This window comes from Martes martes, assembly GCF_963455335.1.
Source record: "Martes martes genome assembly, chromosome: 14".
Lineage (NCBI taxonomy): Eukaryota > Metazoa > Chordata > Mammalia > Carnivora > Mustelidae > Martes > Martes martes.
In genome coordinates this window covers 2,878,311-2,903,751 of record NC_137902.1, presented here as the reverse complement: position 1 = coordinate 2,903,751, position 25,441 = coordinate 2,878,311, and the positions used below count along the sequence as shown (strand labels likewise).

At 53.3% G+C, this 25,441-nt stretch overlaps 1 protein-coding gene across 5 annotated transcripts in view; it reads left to right on the top strand.

Moving 5' to 3' along the window:
• Positions 1 to 23,738, top strand: part of MGMT (O-6-methylguanine-DNA methyltransferase) — a 278,551-nt gene extending 254,813 nt beyond the window's left edge. For 3 of the 5 annotated variants that reach the window (XM_080822344.1, XM_080822346.1, XM_080822348.1), the window contains 2 exons: positions 14,768 to 14,907; positions 22,388 to 22,661. In XM_080822344.1, coding sequence (XP_080678470.1) covers positions 14,768 to 14,907; positions 22,388 to 22,573 — 326 coding nt within the window. In that variant the 3' untranslated portion in view covers positions 22,574 to 22,661. Of the gene's footprint in view, positions 1 to 14,767; positions 14,908 to 22,387 lie in introns of all 5 variants that reach the window. The other 2 variants (XM_080822345.1, XM_080822347.1) reach the window with 2 other exon arrangements.
• The last annotated feature ends 1,703 nt before the right edge of the window (positions 23,739 to 25,441 follow it).

Here is a 25,441-nt window from a genome sequence, read left to right as displayed (position 1 = left end):
AGGCACGAGGCACCTCTCCGGGATTCAGTAGGAAGAAGCAGGTTGCATGGTCCCCGGCACGTTCAATAAATGTTAGCGCTTGTTATGACCATCAGATTTTTAAGCAAATTGATCAGAATTTCCAAATGCATCTTTGAAATCACAACCGAGCCCCCGTTTCCCCGGCATTGTTCAGAACGTTCGAGGAACTTCTCTTTCGGAATAGCCTTCCCGCCCTGCGTCTTGTACGACCCACGAGGCGTTCATTGCCTGCTTACTGTGTACCAAGAACTACATTCAGCACTTGAGAATACTGTCAGTGTTGGCAGATTTTCTTATCCAAGAATGGATTTGGCTTGTGGAAAGTGATCCAGAATTCAGCCCAGCGAACACTGGTCATGAAGCCAGCAAAAATCCTTTCGGACCCACAGCACTTGGAACCACAGAATAGCAGACCGTCTTCACTTGACACCTTCTCCGTCCGCCCAGAACAGAGCACCCAGAGAGGTCGCCAAGCATTTCCTGGAAAGGGGTAGCACTTCTCCGAGGTTCCCTTTGAAAGGCACATGCCCTCGTCTCACAGCATCCTGTTGGGTTGTCTGCAAACAGAGCCTTGCGCGCCGGTCACCGCACTGGGCCCAGGCCGGTCCTTGCGGTCTCACCACCAGCTAGGAAGAGGAAAGCTTGCCCATATTTGTCACCTAGGGCTGCAGGGGGTTGTTGGGCTTAGAGGCGGGTGCACTCGGTGGACTGTGACTGCTGTGTGGTTGCCCTGAGTTTCCCCAGGTGCAGGCATTAGCGTCTCTGGCTTGTCCATTACCAGACTGGTCAGTCATGGAACTAACCCTCAGCACAGTCACCGTCTGTGCCCCAGAACCACAGGACTTGTGCTCCGTCACCCCCCCTTGGTGTGCGTCTTCATTTCTTAGAGGAAACCCGTAAGCGGACTCTGAGAAGGGAGTGCAGAAAGACTCATCTGGAACGGAGGCCTTTAGCCAAGCCACTGAGCTTGGTGCTGGCTTGCAGACAGACACCCTGTCACCAAAACCTGCTTCAGCCATGGGGTGCCTGGGTCCCACCCTCCAGGCCCAGAGAGCAGCAGACCTGAGTCTGAGACGTCCGACCAGTGGTGTGGATGGTAGCCAGGCTATGGCTCTTGAGCCTGACTGTCATTCGTCAGATGAGAATAGTGATGCCGGCTTCACAAACTTAGTGGACAGTCCGTGACCGTCCTGGGAGCTCAGGAAGCTGTGTGTCTGGGTGGCGGTTGGGAAGGCGAGACCAGAGCAAGAGGCTGGGACAGTGCCCAGGCCAGCCGTCTTTTTGTGTCTTCTTCCCAGCCCTGTGCAGAAGCGCGCTGGGCTGTGCCCCAGAGGCCGGGACACCCCTGTGTGTCTACTGCAGAGGCCAGCCCACTCTGGGGGAGCCAGGTACCCTAAAGCCTGAGAGCAGCAAGGAGGTGCCTGTTTTGTGAATGTGAGAGACCCTGCCTTCTGCCTCTGTCCGTGGCTTTAGTCATTCCGATGTGGGCTGAAAAGCTATCACAGCCTCAGGTAGGTGGGCGGGATCTGCTGGGGCAGAGTCTCCCGGTGTGCCTCTGATCGGAGCTCTTAGTGGTGCCTGGGTCCCAGAGGTCCACACCCGCAAGAGGCCCTGGGGCCAGCTCTCGGCTCGGAAAGAGTTCTGGTGTAGCCGTTGTGGAGCGGCGGACCATGCAGTGGCCTGTGCGTGGCTCTAGACGGGCGCCTCCTCTTGCCTCCGAGCAGACATAGTCCCCAGCTTGCCCAGTCGCCTTCCCAGGCTCACCCTGTTTGCAGGGTCACTTCCGCTACCTGAAGTGCCCCCTGCTCCTGCCCAGGGCGCTGCTGCCGCCTGTCGGGACCCAGGCCCCTGTCAGTTCTGCTGTGTCCTTGCCGGGGGAGAGGACATTGGTGCACGCCATCCCGTGCCACCGGATCTCTTGCAGACGGTCCCATAATACGTTAGAAATAAAGGTTGATGTGGGGCTCTGTGCCCCGCAGCCCCTCTCTCCAGCCGGGAGTGGCCCTGCATTCCCTAGACAGAGCTCCTCCCGTAGTCCTGACCTGTCCACGCCCGGCAGACTTCAGCTGGCAGAGCGGTGTCTGCTGTTGGTGGCCTTGTGCTTGCTGTCCTGACCCAGATTCTGGGTCCACGTGGATTTTCACACCTTCGCATGTCACAGCACGCACCGGCCATTGCAAGCACAAGCCTGTGCACCTGGACTCGTGTGACACTCAGACACGTGTGTCTAGTTCACACGGTTTGACCCACGGAAATGCCATGTTGAGTGCTGAAGCTTGGGCGCGACCTCCTGTAAACTTCGCTTTGCTTTCTCTCAGGTACTTGTGGGTCTGTGAAGACTACGACTAGTATGTTGAAATAAATCAAGTGACTTTTACTCCAGCAGTGTTCTGTTTCATAGCTCCTATGGTGTGTATGCTAGTGTGGTATGCTATGGTATGCTAGTGTGGGAAGGATCAGACTGATTATTGACCGGTTTGCTGCAGGCGGTCCCCCCTAATGTCAGAAGCAGCAACTGATGGCAGTGAGCTTGAAGTTCTAGAAAGCCCCTTGGTAGGCACACCCCTGGCCCCAGGCCTGCTTAGCAGTGGCGTGACCTGCTCTAGCTCTCAGAACGCACAGAGCTGAGCTGCTGGAGCTCTGCCCGCAGGGAACCGAGGCAGGCCCGCTGGTGCCCTCGCCCTGCCAGATGCTGCCCGGTTCCATGCCTACGAGCCGGTGCGAAGGCCTGCTGAGCCCCGCCACCCTGGCCAGCGCCAGCTGTTCTCCCCACCTGTGTCTGTGTGGCCGCGGGCCGCCGGCGGGCTCGGTACCTAGCTCAGGACAGTGCACTCTGACAGAACCACATCCCCGGCCATGTGCACAGGTTGAGCAGCTTTCTCTTGGCCTGGGTGGCCTTGGCCTTCTCTGCTAATTGCAGGGACACCTGAGTGGGCTTGGCGGGTTGGGTTAGATGCCCACGAAGTCCATTCTAGGTCCTGGCCGCTCCAGTGGAAGCAGTGCTGCCCTGTCTTCCCTGAGCACAGGGGCCAAGCCCAAGTGATTACAGGGAATACGAGGCCCCACTTACAACCCTCCCCCCTTATTCACCCAGGAGACGACAGCTAGATGCCCACTCTGGGTCAGCCCCAGCACTGGATTACTGGGATCTGGGATGGAGACCCACACGGCAGGCCCTTGCTCTTGGTGAGCTGGGTCAGATAGAAGGGACCCTCATGGTGACTGCACTGAGAGCACTGGGGGGTGAAGGGGGCCTTGCAGAGGAGAAATAGTTGGCAGCGTATGTGACCTAGGCTCCGTTTCAAGTGGGGATCTTGAACTGCAGGGAGACAGATTAAAGAAAAGGTGCTTAGAAAATATTTCCCTCTATGTTTTTCCGCTTATTTTTTTAATTAAGCTACAATAAAATCGACTTTTGGTGTACGGTGCTATGAATTTTAACATACACATGGATTTCTTTAACTGCCACCGTAGTTAAGTCTCAGGTTGCATCCTCCTAAAAACATCCTCCTGCCCCCATCCCCTCCCCCACCTCCCTGCTGACTCCTAGCAGCCTCTGGTCTGTTCTCCGTCCTCAGGAGAATGTCACGTAGATGGACTCACTATTTAACCTTTGGAGCCTGCCTTCTGTCATTCAGCTTAATGCCTTCAAGATCCATCCAAATTGTTATGTGTACCTGCAGTTTGTGCCTTTTAATTGTCATATTCCATGGTGTAGATATGCCCTCGTTTGCTTACATGATTTTTGTAATAGCCGTTCTAACAGACGTGCAGTGCCGTCTCGTCGTGGTTTTAACTGGTACCTCCCAGACAGTGTGTTAGGTTGCACATTTATTTGTGTGTTCATTTACCACTCAGCTGCCCTCCTTGATGAGCTGTCAGTCCAAGTCTTTTGCCCATTTTTTAATTAGGTGGTTTGTTTTATTACTATTGAATCTAGAGAGTTTTTTATATATTGTGGTTTTAAGTTCTCTGTTGGGTATGTTATTTCCAAGTATTTTCTCCTAGTCTGTATCTTGTGTTACAGTCTACTAATACTGACTTGCACAGGCCAGTGTTTTTTTATTTTCATTTTGATGAAGTCCAATTTATCTTTTTAATTTATGGATTGTGCTTTTGTTGACATGTGTAGGAACTTCTTGCCTAATTCCACAAAGATTTTCTCCTATAAATTTTACATTTAGAGGTAAAATCTATTTTGAATTAATTTTTATAATGTATAATATTTACATCAGATTCAGTGTGTTGCATGTGGATATCCAGTTTTCCAACACCACTTTTTGAGAATATCCTTTTTTCACTGAAATGCTTTTGTACCTTGGTCAGAAACCATTTGGACATATTCGTATGGGTCTCTTGGAAATCTCTTTAGGTCAATATATGAGTTTATCCCTTTACAAATTTCACAGTATCTTGATTACAGCTTAGTAAGTCTTTAAAACCTGCTAGTATGATTTCTCCAACTTTTTTTTTTCTTTTTGGAAGTATTTTGAGTATTCAATTTCCTTTGCCTCTCCATGTAAGTTTTAGTTATCTGTTTATCTATAATATCGGCATTAAATCCCCCTGGGATTTTGACTGGCATGGAAATAATTTCAGAGGTCAGTGTGTGGAGAACGGAAACTTTTATATTGAGACTTTCTATCCATGAGCATGGTATTTCTCTCAAATTATTAAGGTACTCTTTGATTTAACAGAATGTCATTTTCAGCATAAGCATCTTGTATATTATTTTAGATTCACATCTGAGTATTTTGGGTTGGAGCTATCATCAGTAACCTAGAGCTATGATTTTGCTGTGTTGAGTTTGTATCTAGTGACCTAGCTAAACTCATTCTACGATTTTTTTTTTTTTGTAGATTCCTGAGTATTTTACCATAGATAATCATGTTGTCTATAAATAGGAACCATTTTCTTTTTTCCAAAATGTATGACTTTTATTTATTTTTCTTGCTTTATTGCAGTGGCTAGAACTTCCACTATGATGTTAAATAGTAGGGGGCATCCTTGTTTTTTTCTTAATCTTGAGGGGAAAGCATTCAGTTTTTCACTATAAAATGTAATATTAGCTTTTGGTTTTGGTTTTCATTTTTTTGTTTGTTTTTTGTTTTTGTCAGTACCTTTAACAGGTTGAGGACATTACTGAGCACTTTCATCATGAACAGATGTTGAATTTTGTTAATATTTTATTTTTGCTTCAGTTGATAAAATTGTTTTTCTTCATTAGGCTGTTAATACTGTGGATCATATTAGTTCATTTTTAATATACTATATTTCTAGAGCAATTTTAGATTTTCAGAAAAAAAAATGAGAATAAAACTGCCTCCCACCTTCCACCAGCCAGTTAGTTAATTGTTCAAGTCCAGTATACTGCAGAGCAGTATGAGAACCTCATACCCCCATGGGAAACAGCTTTATCAGGTAGAGTGGGTATATGAAATTCTTTCTGCCCTCAGTCTACTCCTTTCCAGACATACTTGGGTCACCACTTTCCCTCCCACCAACTTTAGTGGGGTTGTTCTTATGTTCACAAGTTGTAATACACTCAGATTCTCTTGTCACAGTCTGAATTCATTCCTGGGATCCTCCAATCTTCTAAATGCTTCTTTGTATGTTGTTAATTTGCATATATTGCCTCTAAGGCTTTTCTGTGTCTATCGCTTTTCCTTTTCCAAAATGCCACATAGTCATACAGTATGAGCTTTCTCAGACCTGTTTCCTTCACTTAGCAATATACATTAAGATAACTCCGTGTCATTTGGGGGCTCTCTCTTTGTGTGACTGAATGGTAGTCTGTTGTATGAATGCTCCATAGTTTACCCATTTATCTCTTGAAGGACATCTTAGTTGCTTCCAGTTTTTACCAATAAGTGAATAAAGCTGCCATAAACATTCGTACACTGGTTTTTTGTGTGGTCATGGGTTTTCAGATAAGTTGAGCAGATATTCAGGACTGCAGTTACTGGTTCATATAGTAAGCTTCTGTTTAGTTTTGTAAGAAACTGCTGAATTTTCTCTGAAGTAGCTGTATCATTTTGCATTTTCATCAGAAGTGAATGAGTATCCCTGTCATCTCACATCCTCATCAGCAATCAGTACTGTCAAAATTGGGTGTTGGTTTGTGTAGCCATTCTAATAAGTGTATAATTATATTTCATTGTCTTTTTAAAGATTTATTTATTAATTTATTTGACAGAGATCACAAGTAGGCAGAGAGGCAGGCAGAGAGAGAGAGGAAGGGAAGCAGGCTCCCCGCTGAGCAGAGAGCCCGATGCGGGGCTTGATCCCAGGACCCTGAGATCATGACCTGAGCCGAAAGCAGAGGCTTAACCCACTGAGCCACCCAGGCGCCCCTATTTTATCGTTTTAATTTGTATTTTCTGATGACCAATAATTTAAAAAAATCTTTTCATATGCTTAATTGTATCCATCTGTCTTCTTTGATGAGCTATCCTTTTGCCATTTTCTAATTGGGTTTATTTATTTTCTTACTGTTGAGTTCTTAAGAATTCTTTGTATAGTTTGGTTACAAGTCCTTTATTAGATAGGTGTTTTGCAATTTCTTCTCTAAGTCTTAACAGCACTTTTCACAGACCAGAAAATACTTTTAATAAGGTCCAGCTATTTTTCTTTCATGGATCGTACTGTGTCTATAAAACCTTTCCCCTAAACCCATAATGACCTAGATTTTTCTACTGTGTTACCTTCTGGAGGTTTTATAGTTTTGCCTTCTAGATTTAAGTCTGTGATCCGTTTTTAGTTTTTGTGAAAGATGCCTGGTCTGTATCTAGATTCTTTTTTGTATTTGGCTGTCCAGTTGTTCCAGAACCCTTTGTTGGAAATACTGTCATCTTCCCACTGAATTGCCTTTGCTTCTGTATTGGGTGGATCTGTCTGTTCTGTCCCATTAATGTATGTATCTCCTCCTTCGTTACTGCACCCTATCTTGATTACTGTAGCATTATATGTAGGTTCATTTTTCAAGTATTGAATCAGCTTTACGTTTCTCAAATTCCACTTAATTTTGCAGTCCAATTTTTTTATATATTGCTGAATTTGATTTGCCAGTACTTTGTTGAGAAATTTTGCATGTATGTTAATGAATAATATTAATCTGTACTTTTCTGGATTTTGACTTTTTCTAGTTTTCAGGTTTTCCACTCATGAAATGCCTTAGAAAGTGTTCCCTTCTCTTCTGTTTTCTGTAGAAGATTATCCTGAGTTGATGTATTTCTTCTCTAAGTGTTCGATAGAATTTAGTGGTGAAATTATCTGGCCCTAGTGATCTCAGAAGATTTTAAACTCCACGTTCAGGCTCTTTGATACTTAAGGGACTGTTCCAGTTAACTGCATCATCTTGGATGTGATTTGGCCGTTTGCAGTTTTTGACACATTGTGGTCTGTTTTGTCTGTGTTGTTGAATATTGTGCATAGAGTTATTGTAAGAATACTTCATTCTCCAGTTAGTGTCTGTGACGTCAGGCTGACATCCCCTCTTTTAGGTCTGATGTTGATAACTTGTTTCTTCTCTTTTTATATCACTTTTGCTAAAGGTTTATCAATTGTATTGATCTTTTCAAAGAAGCCAGTTTTGGTTTTATGTATTTTACTCTAATTTTTCTTATTTCAATTTCATCATTTTCTATTATTACCTTTATTTCCTTCCTTGGGTGTTTGTTGTTTGGGGGTGTTTTTTGCTCTTTCTTGTTTAAATTGGAAGCTTAGATTATTAATCTGAGACCCTTCTCTAATACATGCATAAGGGACGCTTGGTGGCGCAGTCGGTTAGGCGTCCGACTCTTGGCTTTGGTTCCAGTCATGATTGCGGGGTCCTGGGATCGAGCCCTACCTCCCGCTGCAGCTTGTGTGCAAACACGTGCTCTCCCTCTCCCTCAAATAAGTAAATCTTTAAAAGAATAAAAAGTAAAACATGCATTTAATGCTGTGTATTTCCCTCTAAGTGTTGGCTTCGCTGTATCATAGGAATTGCAATATGCTGCATTCTCAGTGTCATTCAGTTCAGTGTATTGTTTTGTTTCATTTTGTTTTTTTAAATATCCCTTAAGACTTCTTGTGACCCATGGGTTATTTAAAAGTGCCTTATTTGCAGGGTGCCTGAGTGGCACAGTTGGTTAAACATCCGACCCTTGATTTCGGCTCAGGTCGTGATCTCAGGGTCATGGTCTCAGGTCGTGATCTCAGGGTCGTGAGACCGGGTCGTGGTCTCAGGGTCGTGATCTCAGGGTCATGGTGTCAGGTCATGGTCCCAGGGTCGTGATCTCGAGCTCGTGGTCTCAGGGTCATGGTCTCAGGTCGTGATCTCAACTCATGATCTCAGGGTCGTGATCTCTCAGGGTCTTGGTCTCAGGTTGTGATCTCAGGGTTGTGGTCTCAGGGTCGTGGTCTCAGGTCGTGATCTCAGGGTCATAGTTTCAGGGTCGTGGTCTCGGGTCGTGATCTCAGGGTCATGGTCTCGGGTCGTGATCTCAGGGTCGTGGTCTCGGATCGTGGTCTCGGGTCGTGATCTCAGAGTCGTGGTCTCAGGTCGTGATCTCAGGGTTGTGGTCTCGGGGTCGTGATCTCGGGGTCATGATCTCAGGGTCATGGTCTCAGGTTGTGATCTCGGGATTGTGCCCTAAGGGTCGTGGATGGAGCCCCATGTCTGGTTCCAGGCTCAGCAAGGCATCTGCTTGGGATTCTCTCTGCCCCGCCCCCTGCAGATGCACATACTCTCTCTCCCTCAAATCAGAAATACACCTTTAAAAATAAATAAATAAATAATAGTGCCTTATTTTCTCTCCAAACATTTGGAGGTTTCCAAACCTCCTTTCTTTTTGTTCTTGATATCCAGTCTAATTCCATTATGATCAGAAAATATGACTTGAATGAATTCAATTATTTCAAATTTGTTAAAGTTTGTTTTATGACCCAGAATATGGTATCTCTTGGTCAGTTTTTTGTGTGCATTTGAAAAGAGCATATGTCCTGTTGTTATTGGGGACAGTGTTTTTTAAATGTCAGTTGAAACCAGTTGGTTGATAGTGTTTTTCATTTCTGTATCCTTCATTTTCTGTCAACTATCTGTTATTAAGAGAGAAGTGAAGTCTCCAAGTATGATTGTGAGTTGGTCAAATTCTCCTTTCAGTCACCCAGGTGCCCTGTGAAGAGTTTGGTTTTGTTTTGTTTTGTTTTTTTAAGATTTTATTTATTTATTTGACAGAAATCACAAGCAGGCAGAGAGGCAGGCAGAGAGAGAGATAGAAGCAGGCTCCCTGCTGAGCAGAGAGCCTGATGTGGGGCTCTCTCCCAGGACCCTGAGATCATGACCTGAGCTGAAGGCAGAGGCTTTAACCCACTGAGCCACCCAGGCGCCCCGTGGTTTTGGTTTTTTTCTAAACTGAATATAGAATTCCGAGTTTCATCACTTCAGAATTGGTAGTTCACCTCCTTCAGACCTCTGTGCTTCTGATGAGAATTCTATAGTCACTCAAACCCATGTTCCTCTATAAATAACACATCATTTTTCTCTGGTTGTTTTTGAGATTTTTTTTCCTACCTTCAGGTTTCACCAGCTTCATCGTATGTCTGGGAGTAGATTCCTCTGGGTGTGTCCTGTCTGTGGTTTACTAGGCCACCTGTCCCTGTAATAAATCTTTTGCCAGATTGGAAAAATTCCGGCTGTGATTGGTTCCGATTGTTTTGTACACCCTTTTTCCTTTTCTTCTGGAACTCCAATAACATGACTGTTAGACCTTTGGCTTTGTCCTATGTGTCCTCGGGGCACTTTCTGGGTTTTCACTGTTTGTTTTTAGCATGGTTTTCTCTGTTTTTCAGATCGGATAAGCTCTGTTGACTTAAGTTCATTGACTCCTCCTCTGGCATCGCCCTTCTGCTGTTGAGATCGTGCAGTTTTTATATTACCTGGTTTTCTGTACTAAATTTCCATTTGACTCTTCTTTGCGATTTGTTTTTGAAACTTTGCGTCTTCTCATTTGTTTCAAGGGTATTTTCCCTTCTTGCAGCATTTTTACTACAGTTCCTTTAAAGTTGTTTCAATCTCTTAAAATTTTATTTGTCAGTTAATCCTCAAAGCACCAGGGAGAAGATGTTGTCAGGTGGTTCCAACTGCTGGGTCCTCTCAGCCTTGATGTCTGTTGATTATCTTTCCCAAGATGAGTTGAGGTTTTCTGACTCTTTGTTTGCTCTGTTCACGGAGTCATTTTGGATTGTGTCGGGCTCACTCTGGCTCTAACGGTCTGAGTCTCAGGGGAGTCCCGTGTGCAGCAGCGTTTCTCTCGCTGAGGGGGCTCTCGGCCTGGATGGCTTCGGCTCCTGGGTTCCGACCAGGATTCCACAGGGTGTGGTTTCCGTGTCCGCCTCCTTTTCAAGTTGGCCAGCCTCTGAGCCCGTCAGGGGCCAGCCTGGATCCTTTCCTCAGTTCTCCAGGTCTTTGATTCAGTGTCAGATCCACACGTGCGCAGGTCAGTGCTGAGGCCAGGGATTTACAAACAACTCACCAGTGTGCGTTCCCAGTCTTCTCTCTCCACAGTCTCCCTGAAATCCCTTTTGGTCCCCACTTGTGATTTGACCTTACCTACCCCACTCTGCCACACGCTTCCTGGGATTGTACCTCCATGTGGAGCCGAGCGCTGAGAAGACAGAGAAGAGCAGCAGGGGTCTGCCCACCTGTGGGGCCCCAGCTCCTCCCAGCAGAGAGGAACCTAAGCCTCGGGGTTGCCTGGGAGCTGTGGCTCAAGAGTTCAGAGATAATACCAGAAAGCGAGGGGTTCCTCCACCCTGAGCACTGGGGCGCCGTCCCCCCTCCTGGGGGTGGGTAAAAGCTCCCGGGTCCTCTGTGTGCCCCGGCAGCTCCTTTGGGGTTCAGGCCGCAGTGGGTCTGGGCTGCGGAGGACACAGGTGAGATGGTGCGCTCGGGCACTGTTCGGTGTTTACGCAGATTCCTTTCCTCTTCCCCAGGCTGCCTGTGCCTGTTTACCTTCCACAGCCCTCTGCGTTCTGCCCAGGTTCCGGAAAGGCGGCCCGAGAAAACTGGGTGCGGCGCCCGCCCCGTTCCCTCTCGCCTTCCCGTGCTTCCTCCCGGGCTCACTCCCGGACCGGCGGTCCTGGCGGCGCGAGCGGTCAGGCGGCATCAGGCCACGTCAGCCCTGCTCGCACTTCAGGACGCTTCGTATCAAAACTCTCCTCTGGATACCCAGGGCCAGAGAACTGGCTTCACACCCCAGGTTATCTGGGGCTCCAGGGTGCCGGTCTGGGCACTCCCTCGGTGCCAGGGCTGGCAGAGTGCACACCCTGGAAACTTGAAAACCTGTCACACAGTCACGGTTTGTGCCGGGGATGCCAGGCCATTGGAGGCCACGGCAGGGGACTCTTGCAGGAGCTTGGGCTCTGCTCTCTGTGCCCGGGGACATGGCAAACAGATCCCTGCCCAGTCCCCGGATAGCTGCTGTGATACTCCGCTGTCAGGGCCCGGGGCGCCCGGCCTTTTGTGGCACCTGTGCATGTGCACCTGCGTAAGCTGCAGCCTTGTGGCCAAGAGCCCCAAGGCCTGGGTGGCTGAAAGACGGCCCTGTCCTGGAAACTGCACCCCGCAGCAAAGGTCACCTTGAAAGAATGATTCTGCCCCCAAGAACTCAAAAGCGTGGGGCTCTCCCTCACTGGAGAAGAGGGGGCTGAGTCTCAGCCTTGGTTTTAAAGAGAACCGGTCTCCGGGCCCCGCCCTGCCATGGACCAGCTGTTCTTGAGGTCGTCAGGGTGTCATGGGGTGCGGGACCTGCCTGTCCAGCGAGCTCTCATTACAGTGTTTGTCACAGGGGAGGAGGCAGAGGTCCGGGGGAAGACACTGGCCCCTGGTCAATTCCTCTCGTCTGCCGTGTGTTGCTGGCATCTGCCGAGGCTCCCTAACCGGAGCCGCACCTGCTGTGTCGGTCTGGGTGCTCCACTGAAGGCTCCCTGATCGCAACTCCCACCCGGGTCGTGAGAAGAGCTTGCGGAAAACCCTGGTGTCCACGGCATAGGACGACCTCCTCCGTGGCCAGGGTTGGAAAACCACCTCGCCGGCCCCTGGGAGGCTGATGACCTATAGTCCACCTGGAGAGGAGATAAAAAGCAGTCTTGGTCGGGTCGGGTGTTGGTGGTGGCAGGGGTCAGTGGCGCCCACACGGAGATGACAGTGGCTGTGTCCTTACGGTAAAGGGAACGCTAAGCAGCCATTTTGCCTCCAGCAGGGCTGACCCTGGTCCCACCGCAGAACACGGACTGGCTGGCCGTCCTTGGAGGCCAGGAGAGGCAGGAGAAAGGATGGGGGCGGGAAAAAGGTGAAGTGGCTGGCAGAGGCCACTCCGCACGGCTCTGAGTCGCGCCTGCTCCCTGGGGAGGGCCATAAATGGGAGAGAGAAGCATCTTCGTCTAATGGCTGCCCTCTGGGCCGCCTGAAATAATGGTCCAGCGCTCAGGACTTAGGTGGACACCGCAACCTCCAGAAAATCTATTTTCCACATCCATGTATGTTGATTTTTATGAGCAGGTTTTACTACATTGTAGAAGGATATTTAACTACTGGAGGTGCCAGTCCCCCAGAAAGGAGAGCAGTTTCGTGCTCTGACTTTGCGCGGGTGAGGGTTAAAGGCACGGTCGCCAAGAGCTGCTCCGACTAATTAACGCATTTGCTCCCTGCAGGGTGAAATTGAGTTTTCAGATGCGTTCATGAGGCAGGGGGCTTGATTGCTAAGTACTGCGCTCTTCGAGCTATTTTTCCTAGTACGTTGCCCGGTATGTGCCAGCTGAGAGATTATTTCCCATGAAAGACTGACAGCGAAGCTACAAATGTTTGATAGACTCTGTGCTCGTGTGCAGACATAACGCTTGTTTGAGGATAGGACACCTTCATGCCTGGAAGGGAGGGGCTGGGTGGCGTGGCCTGACCGCTGTGCTCTGGTCTGGGCTGGCCCAGGAGCATCTGTGCCCCGGGCAAGCTCACACACACACACCTCTCACCCTCGTCCTCCAGGTCTGGTACCGTTCCGGGCTCTTCTCCTGGAAATCCCGGCGGCACCACAGAAAACCAACACGGACGCCTCGGCGCTCTCCCAGGAAGGCCGGACGCAGGGCCTCTGCGGCCTGCGCTGCTCTCCCGCCTGCTTTTCTAAGACCAAGGCCCCCCGCAGTCGCTCCCTCCCCGGGTTATCACCAGGCAGCCTGCCCTCTCTGTTTTTCTTCCTCTTTTTCCTTTTTTTGTGTTTTTGTTTGTTTGTTTTTGAATGAGAGTAACAGCAGCAATGATGACGACGATCAACACTGTGATTTCAGAACCGGTTCTGAGGAAATGACGGTAAACAGAGTGTGTTTGCCTAAGGAAACCCTCCGAGCAATCAACCAGTAACACAACGCGTGTGCTAATGAACCCAAAGCTGTTAATGTGGTTTCTTCAGTTAAATTGATTCATGAATTTTGAAGAGAACATTATCTAATGAATTTTCTTTGAATAGAAAGCAATTAAAAGGACAAATCAGTCTGATTAACCCCAAAGTCACCCTCCTGCCACAAATGGTGTACAGTTTGAAATTATATCATAAAAAACTGGAGCACATTTGCTATCTTTCTGCCCTCTACTAATCCATGTAAATTAATGAACAACAAAGTTAATTTCTTTGATGACCCTGTTCTAGTATCACCTGGATTATGCTGATGTTTAATTTGCTTAATGTTATAATAAAGACTAAACAGATTTTTTTTTCCAGTGAAGTGATTATCATTCCCTTCAGTTAAGAAGTGATTTTTATTATTTAACACGCATGTAAGGGTGTGTTTTCTTTAAGAACCAAATCGCACTTGGCCAGCTTGGCACCAAGTGTAATTAGTGCTATTGTGGACACACTCGGAACACGGCGCTGCCCACGGAAGCCTTCCCTTTGCTGTTGCCATCAGGAACTCCCGCCCCCGAGGGCTCGGTGCCCCCACCGTGGGGGACGCGGCTCTGTGTCCAGTGCTCCCGAGCCGCGTGTTCCCTTTGGAAAGACAATAGGTATCGATTCAGACCAGCCTCCTTCACATGCCTGGGAAGCCGCTCTAAAACCTGGAGGTGGAGGGAGAGAAGGTCCTCACGCGCTCACCTGTTCGTTCCTGCAGCGGGAGCAAGAGCAGATGCAATTTGACGTGGTCAGTCCATTAAAATGGGAATAAAGTCATTTTTGCAGCCCTGTTCGTCACAGATACCTGTAGCCAAGGTCACCGGCAGCCCCGTGGACCGTGGTGTTTGGCATTCTGAGCCTGTTCGCTGCTGCATGTGGACGGCCAGCATAAAATCACAGCCCAACCCATGGCTTCCTTTTCCTTCTGTGTCCCAGCTGAAGCTGGGAATTAACCAGCGGTGTAAAAGGTTCTGCAGTCGGTAGGCAGGCAGGGCCTTCTGGGCTCAGTAACTGAGCTGCTCGTGCATTGACGCACGCAGGTCCCGGAAGGGAGGGCAGGGCACGGTCCTGCGTGGAACCAGGGGAAGATGGAAGGTGCTGCAGGTGTGGGGCACACAGCTGCCGGCTGCCTGCAAAGGGGACAGCCCGCACGGTGCCAGGGACGGGCCGAAGGGACCGTGTGTGAAGGCCATGTTTTAACGTAGGGTCGCACCTCTGTGGGTGTGGGTGTGTCTTCTGTTGCAGGACTGGCCGCTGTTTGCATCAGAGCCCTGGGAGCCGTTTGTCCACAGGGCGTCATTCTGTGTTCTGCCTTTCAGATTCATTCACCGCACGGGTGTTGTGGAAGCTGCTGGAGACCGTGAAATTTGGAGACACAGTTTCGTACCGGCGGCTAGCCGCCCTGGCAGGCAACCCCAAAGCCGCGCGGGCAGTGGGCGGAGCCATGAGGAGCAACCCTGTAAGTTGTGGTCTGTGTGGACATCAGCATGGCCGCGGTCGGTGGGTGGGCCTGGGCACTGCGCTCCGGGGGTGCGGGCCGCATAGGTAGGCGTGTCCCCTAGGCAGCCAGAGCCGCGCTGGGCGGGGAGGAGAGGAAATGCTCAGGATGGGCCCTCCCCTGAGAGGCAGGGACGGCACTGGTAGGTCTGCGCCCCCGGCCCCCGTCTTTGGTGAGGGGATCGGAAAGCTTTTGCACAAACGCACCCCCCATGCGTGTCGGAATCACAGCAGCCCATGGTCAGAGGCGGTACCGAGGAGGACAGGCCCTGGAGGAAGCGGCGGACGATACTCGTTCTCCCAATAGCTGGGTACACAGGCTGTCTCGCACGTGCCCCACACTCTTTCAGGGGCCAGGCCTACAGCCAGAAACCAAGCAGACAGGCTGCCCGTATGCAGCATCGTTCTGGAAGGAGACACATTCCGGGATGCCGGACGCACAGGGAAGCTGGAGATCTGACGCCAGGGTGTGCACCTGGGAAGCAGGGCTGATTCGCGGCATTTGGGCGCGTCTTCCCCAGGGAGTGGCTCCTTCCGAAGCCCTGTGTGTCCTTGTCCCTCCTGTGGGTCTGGGGTCAGATTTTGCAGAAAGGGGGGTTCGCTCCAGGCAAAGCCGTGCTCCAGAGCATGGGCCTGTGTGGGTGGCCGCGTGCCTGTTGTCCCCACGCCTGCACCTGGGCCACAGGCTGTCCTGGCTCAGAAAGCAAGTCCTTGTGAGGCCGTGGTGCCCCTGTCCCAAAGCAGCCAGGGCCATGGGGGACCCCACACGGCCGAGTGAGACTGGGAAGATTTCTGTTCCTGGCAGCCCCTCCAGTACCGGGCCGCAGCCTGCCGGCACCTCCGGGCTGGCTTCCCCCTGGAGCCGTGGAAGAGGGTCTGATGGGATGGAAACGCGCCATCCTCTCAGGAGGTGGAAAGTAGGACCATCACATCCTGGGATAGGACGTAACTAGATCAGAAAGACCTTACTTTTTTGAAACTTGCTATAGCTTTGCAGTATATTTCCAGCATTATTTTCATCGCTGTTCACCTGGGAGAGGCAGGCATTGGCACGCCTGGCCCACTGCTCTCGCCGCTGGGTCCCCGTTGCCTGAGGGCAGAGCCCGGCTCTCTGAGAGGTGGCGTTTATGAGACTGCCTTCTTTTTTCTAAGAAGCAACCCAGCAGGTTCGCAGTGAATCGCACTGTTTTGCGCGTCTAGTCTGGAGAATTCTCTGCCATGTAGAGACACCCTGGACAGTAGGGAGCAACGTGTAACGTGGACCACCGGTCATGCCCGCGCCTCGCTGCGCCCCGGGTCCTCCGCGACAGTGGATCACGAGCCCAATCGGTGCTCCGTGCCACAGCGGTCGTGTTTCTGGTGCAGTGTGGCCCACGTGTCCCGAGTCGTCCCCTCCACACACCACGTGCTCAGCTTTACTGTGAGCACGAGGTGATTCTGCTTCGCATTCCAGCGTGAATTTTTTACGTTTCCCGATAAAGTCTGAACCGCTTTGTTCCTTGGGAAGGCCACCGTCTCCTCCAGGTGCTGAGCAGCCAGACTTGGCCCGGGACAGATTAGCAGTTGGGACGCTGCAGGACACGGCTCCCTGTCACACCTGGTGAGACGGGCGCTAGAAGCTAAGGGGTTTCCGCCTGGTCTTCCGCCGCCCGCAGTCGCTGTGTCCCGTGTACATTCTCCTTCTGTCCCAGATCTTTGTGCCTTCTTCAGGCCAAGGGTCTACTTCTCGCGCCCTTTGTGGAGGGGGACACTCTTCTCGGCCACGGAGGGGCGATTCGGTTCCCACCGTGCACCGCAGGTGCTGTGTGCTGATGCCCCCCGCAGGGGCACACCTCCCGTCCGGTGCTCTGCAAACACGCGCTGCCAGCGGGCACACAGACAGCAGGGGACCCTCACCTGGCTCGGGTGCTGACAGCAGCATCTCACTCGGCCGCGGAGACGCCGTCACTGCTCAACGATCACACTTGCGGCGATCTTTAGAAACATTTATCGTTCTGCAACCAGAAGGCCTCTCTCCTGCTATTAATCTCTGTGAACGTCTCTGTTCAGATATGGCCCCAGTCACAGAAATTTATAAAATCGGATCTCACAAGGCTTAAAACTCTAATGTCCCTAAAGTCCACGTATCGACTTCCCTGTCTCGTGCCCAAGTGGAGAAGGGCCATGAGGACACCAGGTGGGAGAACCGGGCAGGCTCCCAGCCCCTCTTCTCAGCGCCCTCCCATGCCGACAACAACGGGGCTGGAGGCGAGCCCTCAGTGGCACGTCCATGGGACCCACTGTGGCTGGGCGCTACCCACGGCTCATGCCGGGCCCCTTGGCCTGAGCTGGTGGCAGAGGCGTGGGCGGCTGCAGGACCAGAGTGGCGTCACCGTCACGGCATGGGGCTGCCGGAGGTGTTCCTGTGGGGGGAGTTTTGGCTCAGCCTCCTGGGGAGCCCTTAAACTTGACCTAACACCTCCTTGGAAGGGATCACAGAGCCTCCAAGAGGCGACTCAGGAACCTGGGGGAAGGGGGCCCTGAGCAGGGCCTGGGCCACAACTGACGTGGACATCTCACGTGGGGGCCCCCTTTCCCTGGTGCTGGCAGCGAGGGGCTGGGCCGCACAGCCCACGCGGCAGCTGCGGCACCGACAGCATCGTGGAGATGCACTCATAGATAATCTGTTCGGGCTGAATAGAGCAATTGTGCATTTCAAGGAGAGTGAAAGATGCGTTTGGGATGTCACAGGGCACCGTGAAGCTCGTTGTGTGTTAATTCCTTAGGTGGCTGGCCATAAACACGAGCACGTGCTGGTTCACATGCAGCTTTGCCGTGGCGTGGGCTTCTCTTCCCCACTGGTGGGAGGGATGGCTGGCGCTGTGGGGGGGGTCTGGTCCTGTCTGCAGCACGGGATTTTTCCAGGTTTTCCACCAAAGACTCGCCGGCCCAGGTGAGCCGGTGTGGCCGCCTTCTGGAAGGCGCGCGCTCTCACCCCCCACGGAGGAGGGTCCGCATGCTGGTAGAGCAGATGGAAGACGCCTCGGGGGCGCCCCCACCCTAGCCCCTTCCCTCATCCTCAGAATTTGCTAAATGCAGTTCAAAGGCAATCGATACGTCGCACAGAGCGTTTCCCCACTTTCTTCTAAACAAACGCATTCCTGACGAGTTAGTTTACTCACAGATCGCCACGAGCGTTAATGACCCCCCGAGTCTTGTTCTGCCAGTCACCCAGATGGCTGTTGATGAAGATTTAGCCTCGTGTTCTAAGTGTCAGGGCTGTCAGCGGGGCTGAACTGTTTGACCAGAAGAAAAAACGCACAGGGAGCTATTGATTACAGCTTCTCTGTGTCACTTGCTCACCAGGATTTAGGTATTGATGAGGCCGCGAGTGAAAACAAGCTCTTTCCCTTGTGGGCTACTACCACGAGAACAAAGGCGAAGTTGGAAAAAATATTCAGCCGGCACTGGAATCAGAGGGATTCCATTATTGATTGAAAGGCCCCTTCGTGTTATTTTTGTTGGAGACAAATCTATGGGTTTGGAAGTTTTATAGCTTTTGAGAAAGGGTCCGTGTAAGGGATGGGTTCACGTATTGGATGAATTAGATTTCACAGCGTGAGGATTTCAATGCGGCTGTGATATTATGAGCTGCTTGGTTATTGATAAAAATTACATTTTATGCAGCACGGGGCTTTAAAGGAGAGAGCGTAAGAGGGCATGGATCCTTTGAAATGTCCTTAGGGCTCCAATAAATTTTGGCAACTTTTGTTATTTTAGTAGTCTGAATCTGCCACTAAAATTAACACAAACAGAAGCAGTGCTCCCGTGTCTAGGAGTGAAAGCAGTGTGTCTTCGGTGAGTCCCCGCTCCCATCGCTGCGTGCACAAGGTAAAGCCTGGCCAGGGAGGTCATCATCGCCGTCCCGAGACCACGGTGCTATTGTCCACGTGACACATAGGGCCGGAGACTTCCTAGTCCGTCTCTTGTAATTCCACAGCTCAGGGAGCAGGGCAAGAAAATCAAAGCTCACTCGTGAAGTCTACTGTTAGGTAGGAAAATTGAATTGGTGCCTAAATGTTTGTGAGCCTAGCTTGGACTAAATCTCTCTCTCTCTCTATCAGTCAGAGCTTAAGTTGTGTGTTATCTGATCATGTCCTCACAGCAGTTATTAATGTGACTATTGTATTGGATCAAAACTCTTGATCGGAGTCAGTATTGCGTTCTGAAAATTGCCGGCTACAGTGGGGATAGCAAGTGCTTGCAGGACGGGGCAGTGGTGTTGCTCCCCATCAGGGAAGCAGCGCGAGAGGAAGACGGGTCTCCCCCCACCCCCCAACCCCGCTGCTCCTTCCAAGACCACTCTGAGACTGCGTGCGTTCCCATGGCAACCCACACTTCCAGTCAGAACCAGGACCGGTGTGATATGGGAGAAGTCGGGTTCTCACCACCGAAGCCAGATGACCTGCAGGGCTGGCCGGCACCCCAGGCCATGCCCAGCGCTCCCCCTCGAGCAGCTGGTGTCGCGGCAAGAAGTATGGGCGCCGGTCCTGCCTCGGCTGAGCTGGAAACGCATCTTTGCCTCAGAGGTGCCATGTGAGCTGGGCCAGCAATGTCACGTGAGCCGAGACTGACCGTGCATGGCCTGGGGCTTGTCGGGGACGCGTGGTGGTCTGCACCGGGCACAGAGCACGTGCTCCCCGTGGCCCTATTGAGTGCTGCATCTGGGACGGGACTGGGGACCATGCCATCTGCCCGGGGACAGGCACAGCTCAGCGCCCACCGAGGGCGCACTCCAGGCAGGTGGGTGGGTCTGTGTGGCAAGCTGAGACAGACGCATGGCCAGAGGACAACCGGATACCACGTACGTGGGCTTCACGGCTCTTCTAGAAACACACCCGATTGATGGCTCATGGCTTTGTCCAGCTCAGGTCTTTGGAGGTGGAGCTTGGGGGTAGGAGATGTGGATCTCCTCTCTGCTGAGCTGCAGACTCCGTCGAGGGAGCCTGAGAAACCCTCAACCTCTGGGACCCTGCAGGCGTGGCCATATGAGAGTCCCCCAGAGGGGCAGAACAGGAGCCGGCACTAAATGGTCCCCGGCACCTCCCGTGTCCCTTCCAGGGCGGGGTCTGCAGAGCGGCTGTGCCCTCCCTTCTGCCCCAGCTCGGTCTCTGGCGCTGGGCCGGTTCCTGTAGCTGCCCTCATTGGCCATCCTGTCCTTGTCGAGCCGCCACTGTGCTCTGTGCTCTGTACGATGACGAGAACCATCCCCCAGCACGTACTGGGCCTTCGGGGGCTGACCACCTGTGCCCCTTCGCCCCAGTCAGGAGGGAGCCACTTAGGAAAAAGGACAGATTGACCCGGGCGTCCTGGGAAGTCCCTCAGGTTCTGAGTAACTGCTTGCTGGGGTCTTTAAGCAAAATGAGTGTCCATCTGCCGGAGCCCCTGCAGTGGGAACACTGCGTGTAGCCTTACGTTTGGTGGCCCAGGTGTGGCCGTCCCTGCCGTGTTGTGCGCTGCCCGTGGAGGGAGCGCCACAACCCGGGATGGACTCCTGCCCACTCTGCGCCTCCCATCCCTTTCCTTTCCGCCTGTGTTCTGGGCCAGCTAAGAAATGGACAAAGGATATTAGGATAAAGGCTAGAGAGGGGTATGGCCGTGGTGGGCCTCCCAAGAATTCCTCTGGAATCGGACCCCCCTGTGCTGTACCAGCCCCAGCAGGGCCGGCTCCGCTGACGGCGCCGGTGCCGTGGGGCAGACGGGGCCTCCCTAAAGGACCTCACAGGCTGCAGAGCTGGGCATTCTCATCCCTTCCTCCCAGGATGGCCAGTCAGTGAGTCCTCCTCTCCTCGGGCAGGGTGACGGATAGGGGGTGAGCAAGGCCAGGCATGTCCCTCGTACCAGTGGGTGTCCTGCCACATGGCAATCAAAAGCAAGGGTGAGGCTCACTGTGCCCACGCTCCACAGTGGGCTCCGTCCTGAGGACAGACACTGAGCGGGTCTGCCACTGGGTATCCTTGGAGCTCCCGTCCACACAGCCCAGGCCGTAGAGGGAGGACCAAGGCATTCCCCTGGGGACAGCTGCTGAAAATGAGCCTCCGACCTCTGGAGGGAACAGAGGTCTCCTCCCCTGGTGGGACTGGCTACCAGGAATGTGTTAGGTGGGATTGTTGGCCCGTGTGTGGCTGTGGGAATAGTGTCTCCCCCGTGTGACCATGACCTCCCTCGCGTCCCCTGCCTATAAGCCCCGGTGTCCAGTCTAGGATGTGAGGAATCAGACGCCCACAGTTCTGTGCTGCGACGGCTCCAGGCAAGGCAGAAGAGCGGCTGGGCATGGGGAGGTCCTTCCTTGGGGTGTTCAGTGTCCGCTAGGGAGACCTGCCTGCCGTTTGGGCCCTCCTCCTCTGGGGCCGCGGGCTGGCCTGCACTTCCCCTGGGACTGGGATAGCAGTGAGCTGAGCTGCTCATAGGTCGGACAGGCGGGGTTGGCAGAAGCCCGCGGTGCACCGAGCCCCGCTGCACCTCTCTCCCGGTGCGTCTCCGTGGCGCCCGGCTGCCCCTGGTCCCGAAACTGGGTCTTCTTAACCATAGGTTGGCTTCTCTCTGTAGGACTGTGTTTGGGTTGGTTTTCATAAGGTGACCTCGCTTTTAGTGAAGCCATTCTGTTCACTAAGGCAGGCACCTGATCATGCAGTTTGTCTCCAGAGGTGAGAGGCTGTTTGAGGCTGGCCGAGGGGTGAGGGCCACTGTGGCCCTGGGTCTGGAGTCCTGAGGGACTATGGGAGTGGGTGGTGTCCAGGGGCAGGGTGGCAGCAGCAGTGGCCTCTCAGGGGAGAACACATGAAGACTAGAGCTTCTCCACCTTCCCAAACATCCCAGGATGGCAAGCGCGGACAGACACTCCTGGGGCCCTGCATGGCATGAGGCAGGGCCAGCAGACCTTTCCAATAAAGAGCCTGATGGTAAATAGTTTAGGCTTTCAAAAGCAGCCACAGACAGTACGGCTACGTTCCGATGAAGCTGTGTTTACAAAATAAAGAAGGACCGTAGTGGCCGATAGCCAGTTTGCCAATGCCTCGTGTGAGTACCGCCTTCCCTGAAGGTTCCTGTCGCTTCTCGAGATAATTTGCGATTTTGCATACCATCCCGTAACTTGGAAATGTAATCTTGAACTTGGTAAGCGCACACAATCAATTTCTTACCAACGGCAATTTTCTCCTCCCGGATCCTGGTGTAAGGGGGTTCTCTGGACTATGCTAGATGTTTGCCTTGGGGCATTGTGGCACCCTTTGGCCCCCCGAGGCCCTCGGAGACCAAGGGGTGTGCAGGGCCGAGACAGCCAGCGGGCGGCCTGCATGTGGCTGAGCCCCTGCTAGGTGAGTTGTGGTCGGGGGCCTTGCTTGTGACCCCCGGGGACCCCATTGGCCCGGAGCCCAGACTGATGGTGGCTTCTTGTTCCCCAGGTACCCATCCTCATCCCGTGCCATCGCGTGGTCTGCAGCAGCGGAGCCGTGGGCAACTACTCCGGAGGACTGGCCACGAAGGAGTGGCTGCTGGCCCACGAGGGCCGCCTGGCAGGGAAGCCGACCAGTCCCGGGGGGTCCCATCCGGCTGGAACGCGGCTCGGGGTGCGGGGTGGCCGGAACTGAGGGCTTGCAGGAGGCCGTGTTGGAGCGGCACACGCTGGAAGTGGGCAGGCGCTGGCACCGTTGTATTAAACTCTGGACGCTGAGGGAGCGCGTTGTGTCTCTCGTTCTTCCATTTCCCAGCAGAGCGGGTTGGGAAGACCAGCCCTTGTTTGCAGCGCGTCCCCTCACGGCACTGTTCCGTCTCTGACGTCCGCCAGAGCCGCGGCGAGAGAGCAGGGGCCTGGCAGGCAGCAGGGCGACCGTCCCGGAAGGTGCCTGCAGGGCCAGCGGCTGTGCCCCCCGCAGCGCCCCGGTCCCCACGCAGGCCTGAGAAGCTGGCCGTCCCCGCCCGCGGCCCGGCTCCCCATCCTCTCCGCCGTCGAGGCTGCCTGGCCCGTGTTTCCCGCTCCCACCTTCCCTGCCGGCCAGGGCGGCCCGGAAATCGTACTCACGGGGGCTTCCCCGCATCGCTTCTCTCCCGGCCGAGAAGGCCAGCGCGGGGGGCGTCCATCCGCGGCCGTATCTGCCGAATGGAGGAGACCCGCCTGCCAGCGCGAGCCGGGAAAACAAACGCCTCTTTGAGGCGGGTTTGGTCGCAGTGGCTCCTGTATAGGGGCCTGGCCTCGGGCTCCGGCCCCTCTCCTGACACTGGTGACCCTCACATGCCCTGGACAGGAGGTGACCAGGCTTGCCGACCTCTCGTCCGCGGTACCCCAAGACCGAGCCTGGAAGTCAGAGGTCACCCAAGAAGGTGGGTCAGCTCCTGTCCCCAGGGGCAGTCTGGAGTATTTCCAGCCTCCACCAAGGACCTCGGGCTGACACGTCATCACCCTGTTGTCATTTTAGCTTCGTAATTAAGTAGATCTGAAAAGCATATGGGGAACTTGGAGCTGTACACGCAGATAAATAAAATAGAGCCTGTGATCTAGGGAGAAGGTACGCCGCACCCCGCCACGCAGTAGAGAGCTGTGTTTGTGTCTGGGGTTCCTGGGACACTGGAGGGCACGGCCGGCAGCTCAGGCGGTCTGGACGGGTCCCTGAATGCCGCAGATACACAGCCTGGGGAGGGCACAGTGTGGGTGTGTTTTGTATTTCATGTTAGCACCTGTAAAAGAACAAGTACCTAATGTAAACATAGTTCAACCAAATTCTTGCATTTTCCCCTCAAAAATAGAGAGCTCTGACCATCACTGCATTGTCTTCCGATTCAACTCCTTCTTCGAACTTCTGTCTGCGAGCATGCCGGCCTGCTCCCACGGGGAGCTGCGTAGCGGTCTGACTTCGGGACAGACCCCTGAGCCGCCTGCACTGAGCCCCCGGCCAGCTGCAAGACCTGTAAGCACACACTCTCGGCGTCTCCGTGCGCCAGCAGAGGGGCTCGTTCCTGGGTTTCTGACGTGTTGGGAAGACAGGTGGGGGGTCTGGGGCACACTTTGTGTTTGGGGGCCAAGGAGGAGGTTGTATTGTAAATTCTGTAAGGAAAATGCTCTTCTCCAGGAACTCACTGTCACCGAGAAATGTGATCACACTCTGCCCTTGTGCTCTGCCGGGAGAAGAGAGGGCTGGGGTTCTCAAAGGCAGGTTCTCCTTGTGGGCAGGGGTGTGGATTCCGTTTGACTGCTTTCCAATAGAGGGCACCATAGCAGTGCACTAGGGCTGCGGTTGGGAGACCCCCAGCCACCACTGTCTGGGATGGATGTGAGAGTGGGGGCAGGGTGGAGCTCCCCGCGCGGCTCTGTGACAGTCCCACGGAGCACGAGGTGCCATCAGTGCTGCTGGCCAGCCCCGGCGATGCTCCACATGTCCCTTGCCACCCACATGCTGGGCACACAGGCCGCCTTCTGGGTCAGGAAAGTGCGGGTGACGCCACATCCCTCCCACTGCGATCTCCAGATGCCTGGGTGGGCTCTGAGGGAGCGTCCTGGGTGGGACAGACCCCCATGGCAGCATGCAAGTCCCCAGCCCCCGGCAGAGCTCAGCCACGTGCAGCCAGGGGCCTGCCGGTCTGCGCAGTCCGAGGTGAGCCTGCGGCCCGGTGTGGCCAGGCACCGCCTGTTTGGGCCATGCCCTTGGTGCAGAACAAACCCGCGTTCTGTTTTGCGTCTCCCAGGGCTTCCTCTGCTCTGTCGGAACAGGCTGGATATGCGCCTCGAGGTTCCCGCTGACAGAGGCAGCGGCCCGGCTCAGACCAGCGCGTGTACCGCTCCAAGGACAAGCTCTGCAGAGGCCGACATGAAAGCCCACGCGGGGCGCCTGGAGCCGTGCTGCTCACGGTTGCGGCGCAGTTTATGGAAATAAAGAGGAAAAGGAAAGGCACAAAGAAATACAAAAATATTTTCCAAATAAAAAGAAATGTCGAGACAAGAAAGCTGTGTTCTTCGGCCTCAGCCCGGGTCCCCTGCATAGATTGGTTTCCCCATCCACGTGGCGCGGGGGACTTTGAACACTGACGCGGAGACCCGCGGGCAGGGGACGGCTGGCTCTGCGTGGGAGCTTGGCTGGGGTGCACTGTGCTCCCTGTTTCCAGAGATTGAGCCAACGAGAGATTCGTAGACGGCGTGTGTGTTTGCAGGACCACGCGTCCTTGACGCAGATGCCCTCGGCCAGGCAGGCGCCCAGGGCTACAGCGGGCGGCCTTGTTCCTCACCAGTCCCTTTCCCCACGTGACGCAGAAGCATCAGGGAAGGCCACCCTCATCCACCGTGTCCCATGGCTGCACCGAGGAGGGACCAAGGACCAGCACAAGTCTGCCTTCTGACCGCCCCCAGAAGAAACACCATAGTGTCTCGTAGGAGCGGGGGCTGAAGCGGGGCTGCGGTAGAGGGCCCCAAAGGGAGTGTGGACTCTGTGGGATCGGCTCCTTGCAGCTCTAGACACACGGGCCGTGGG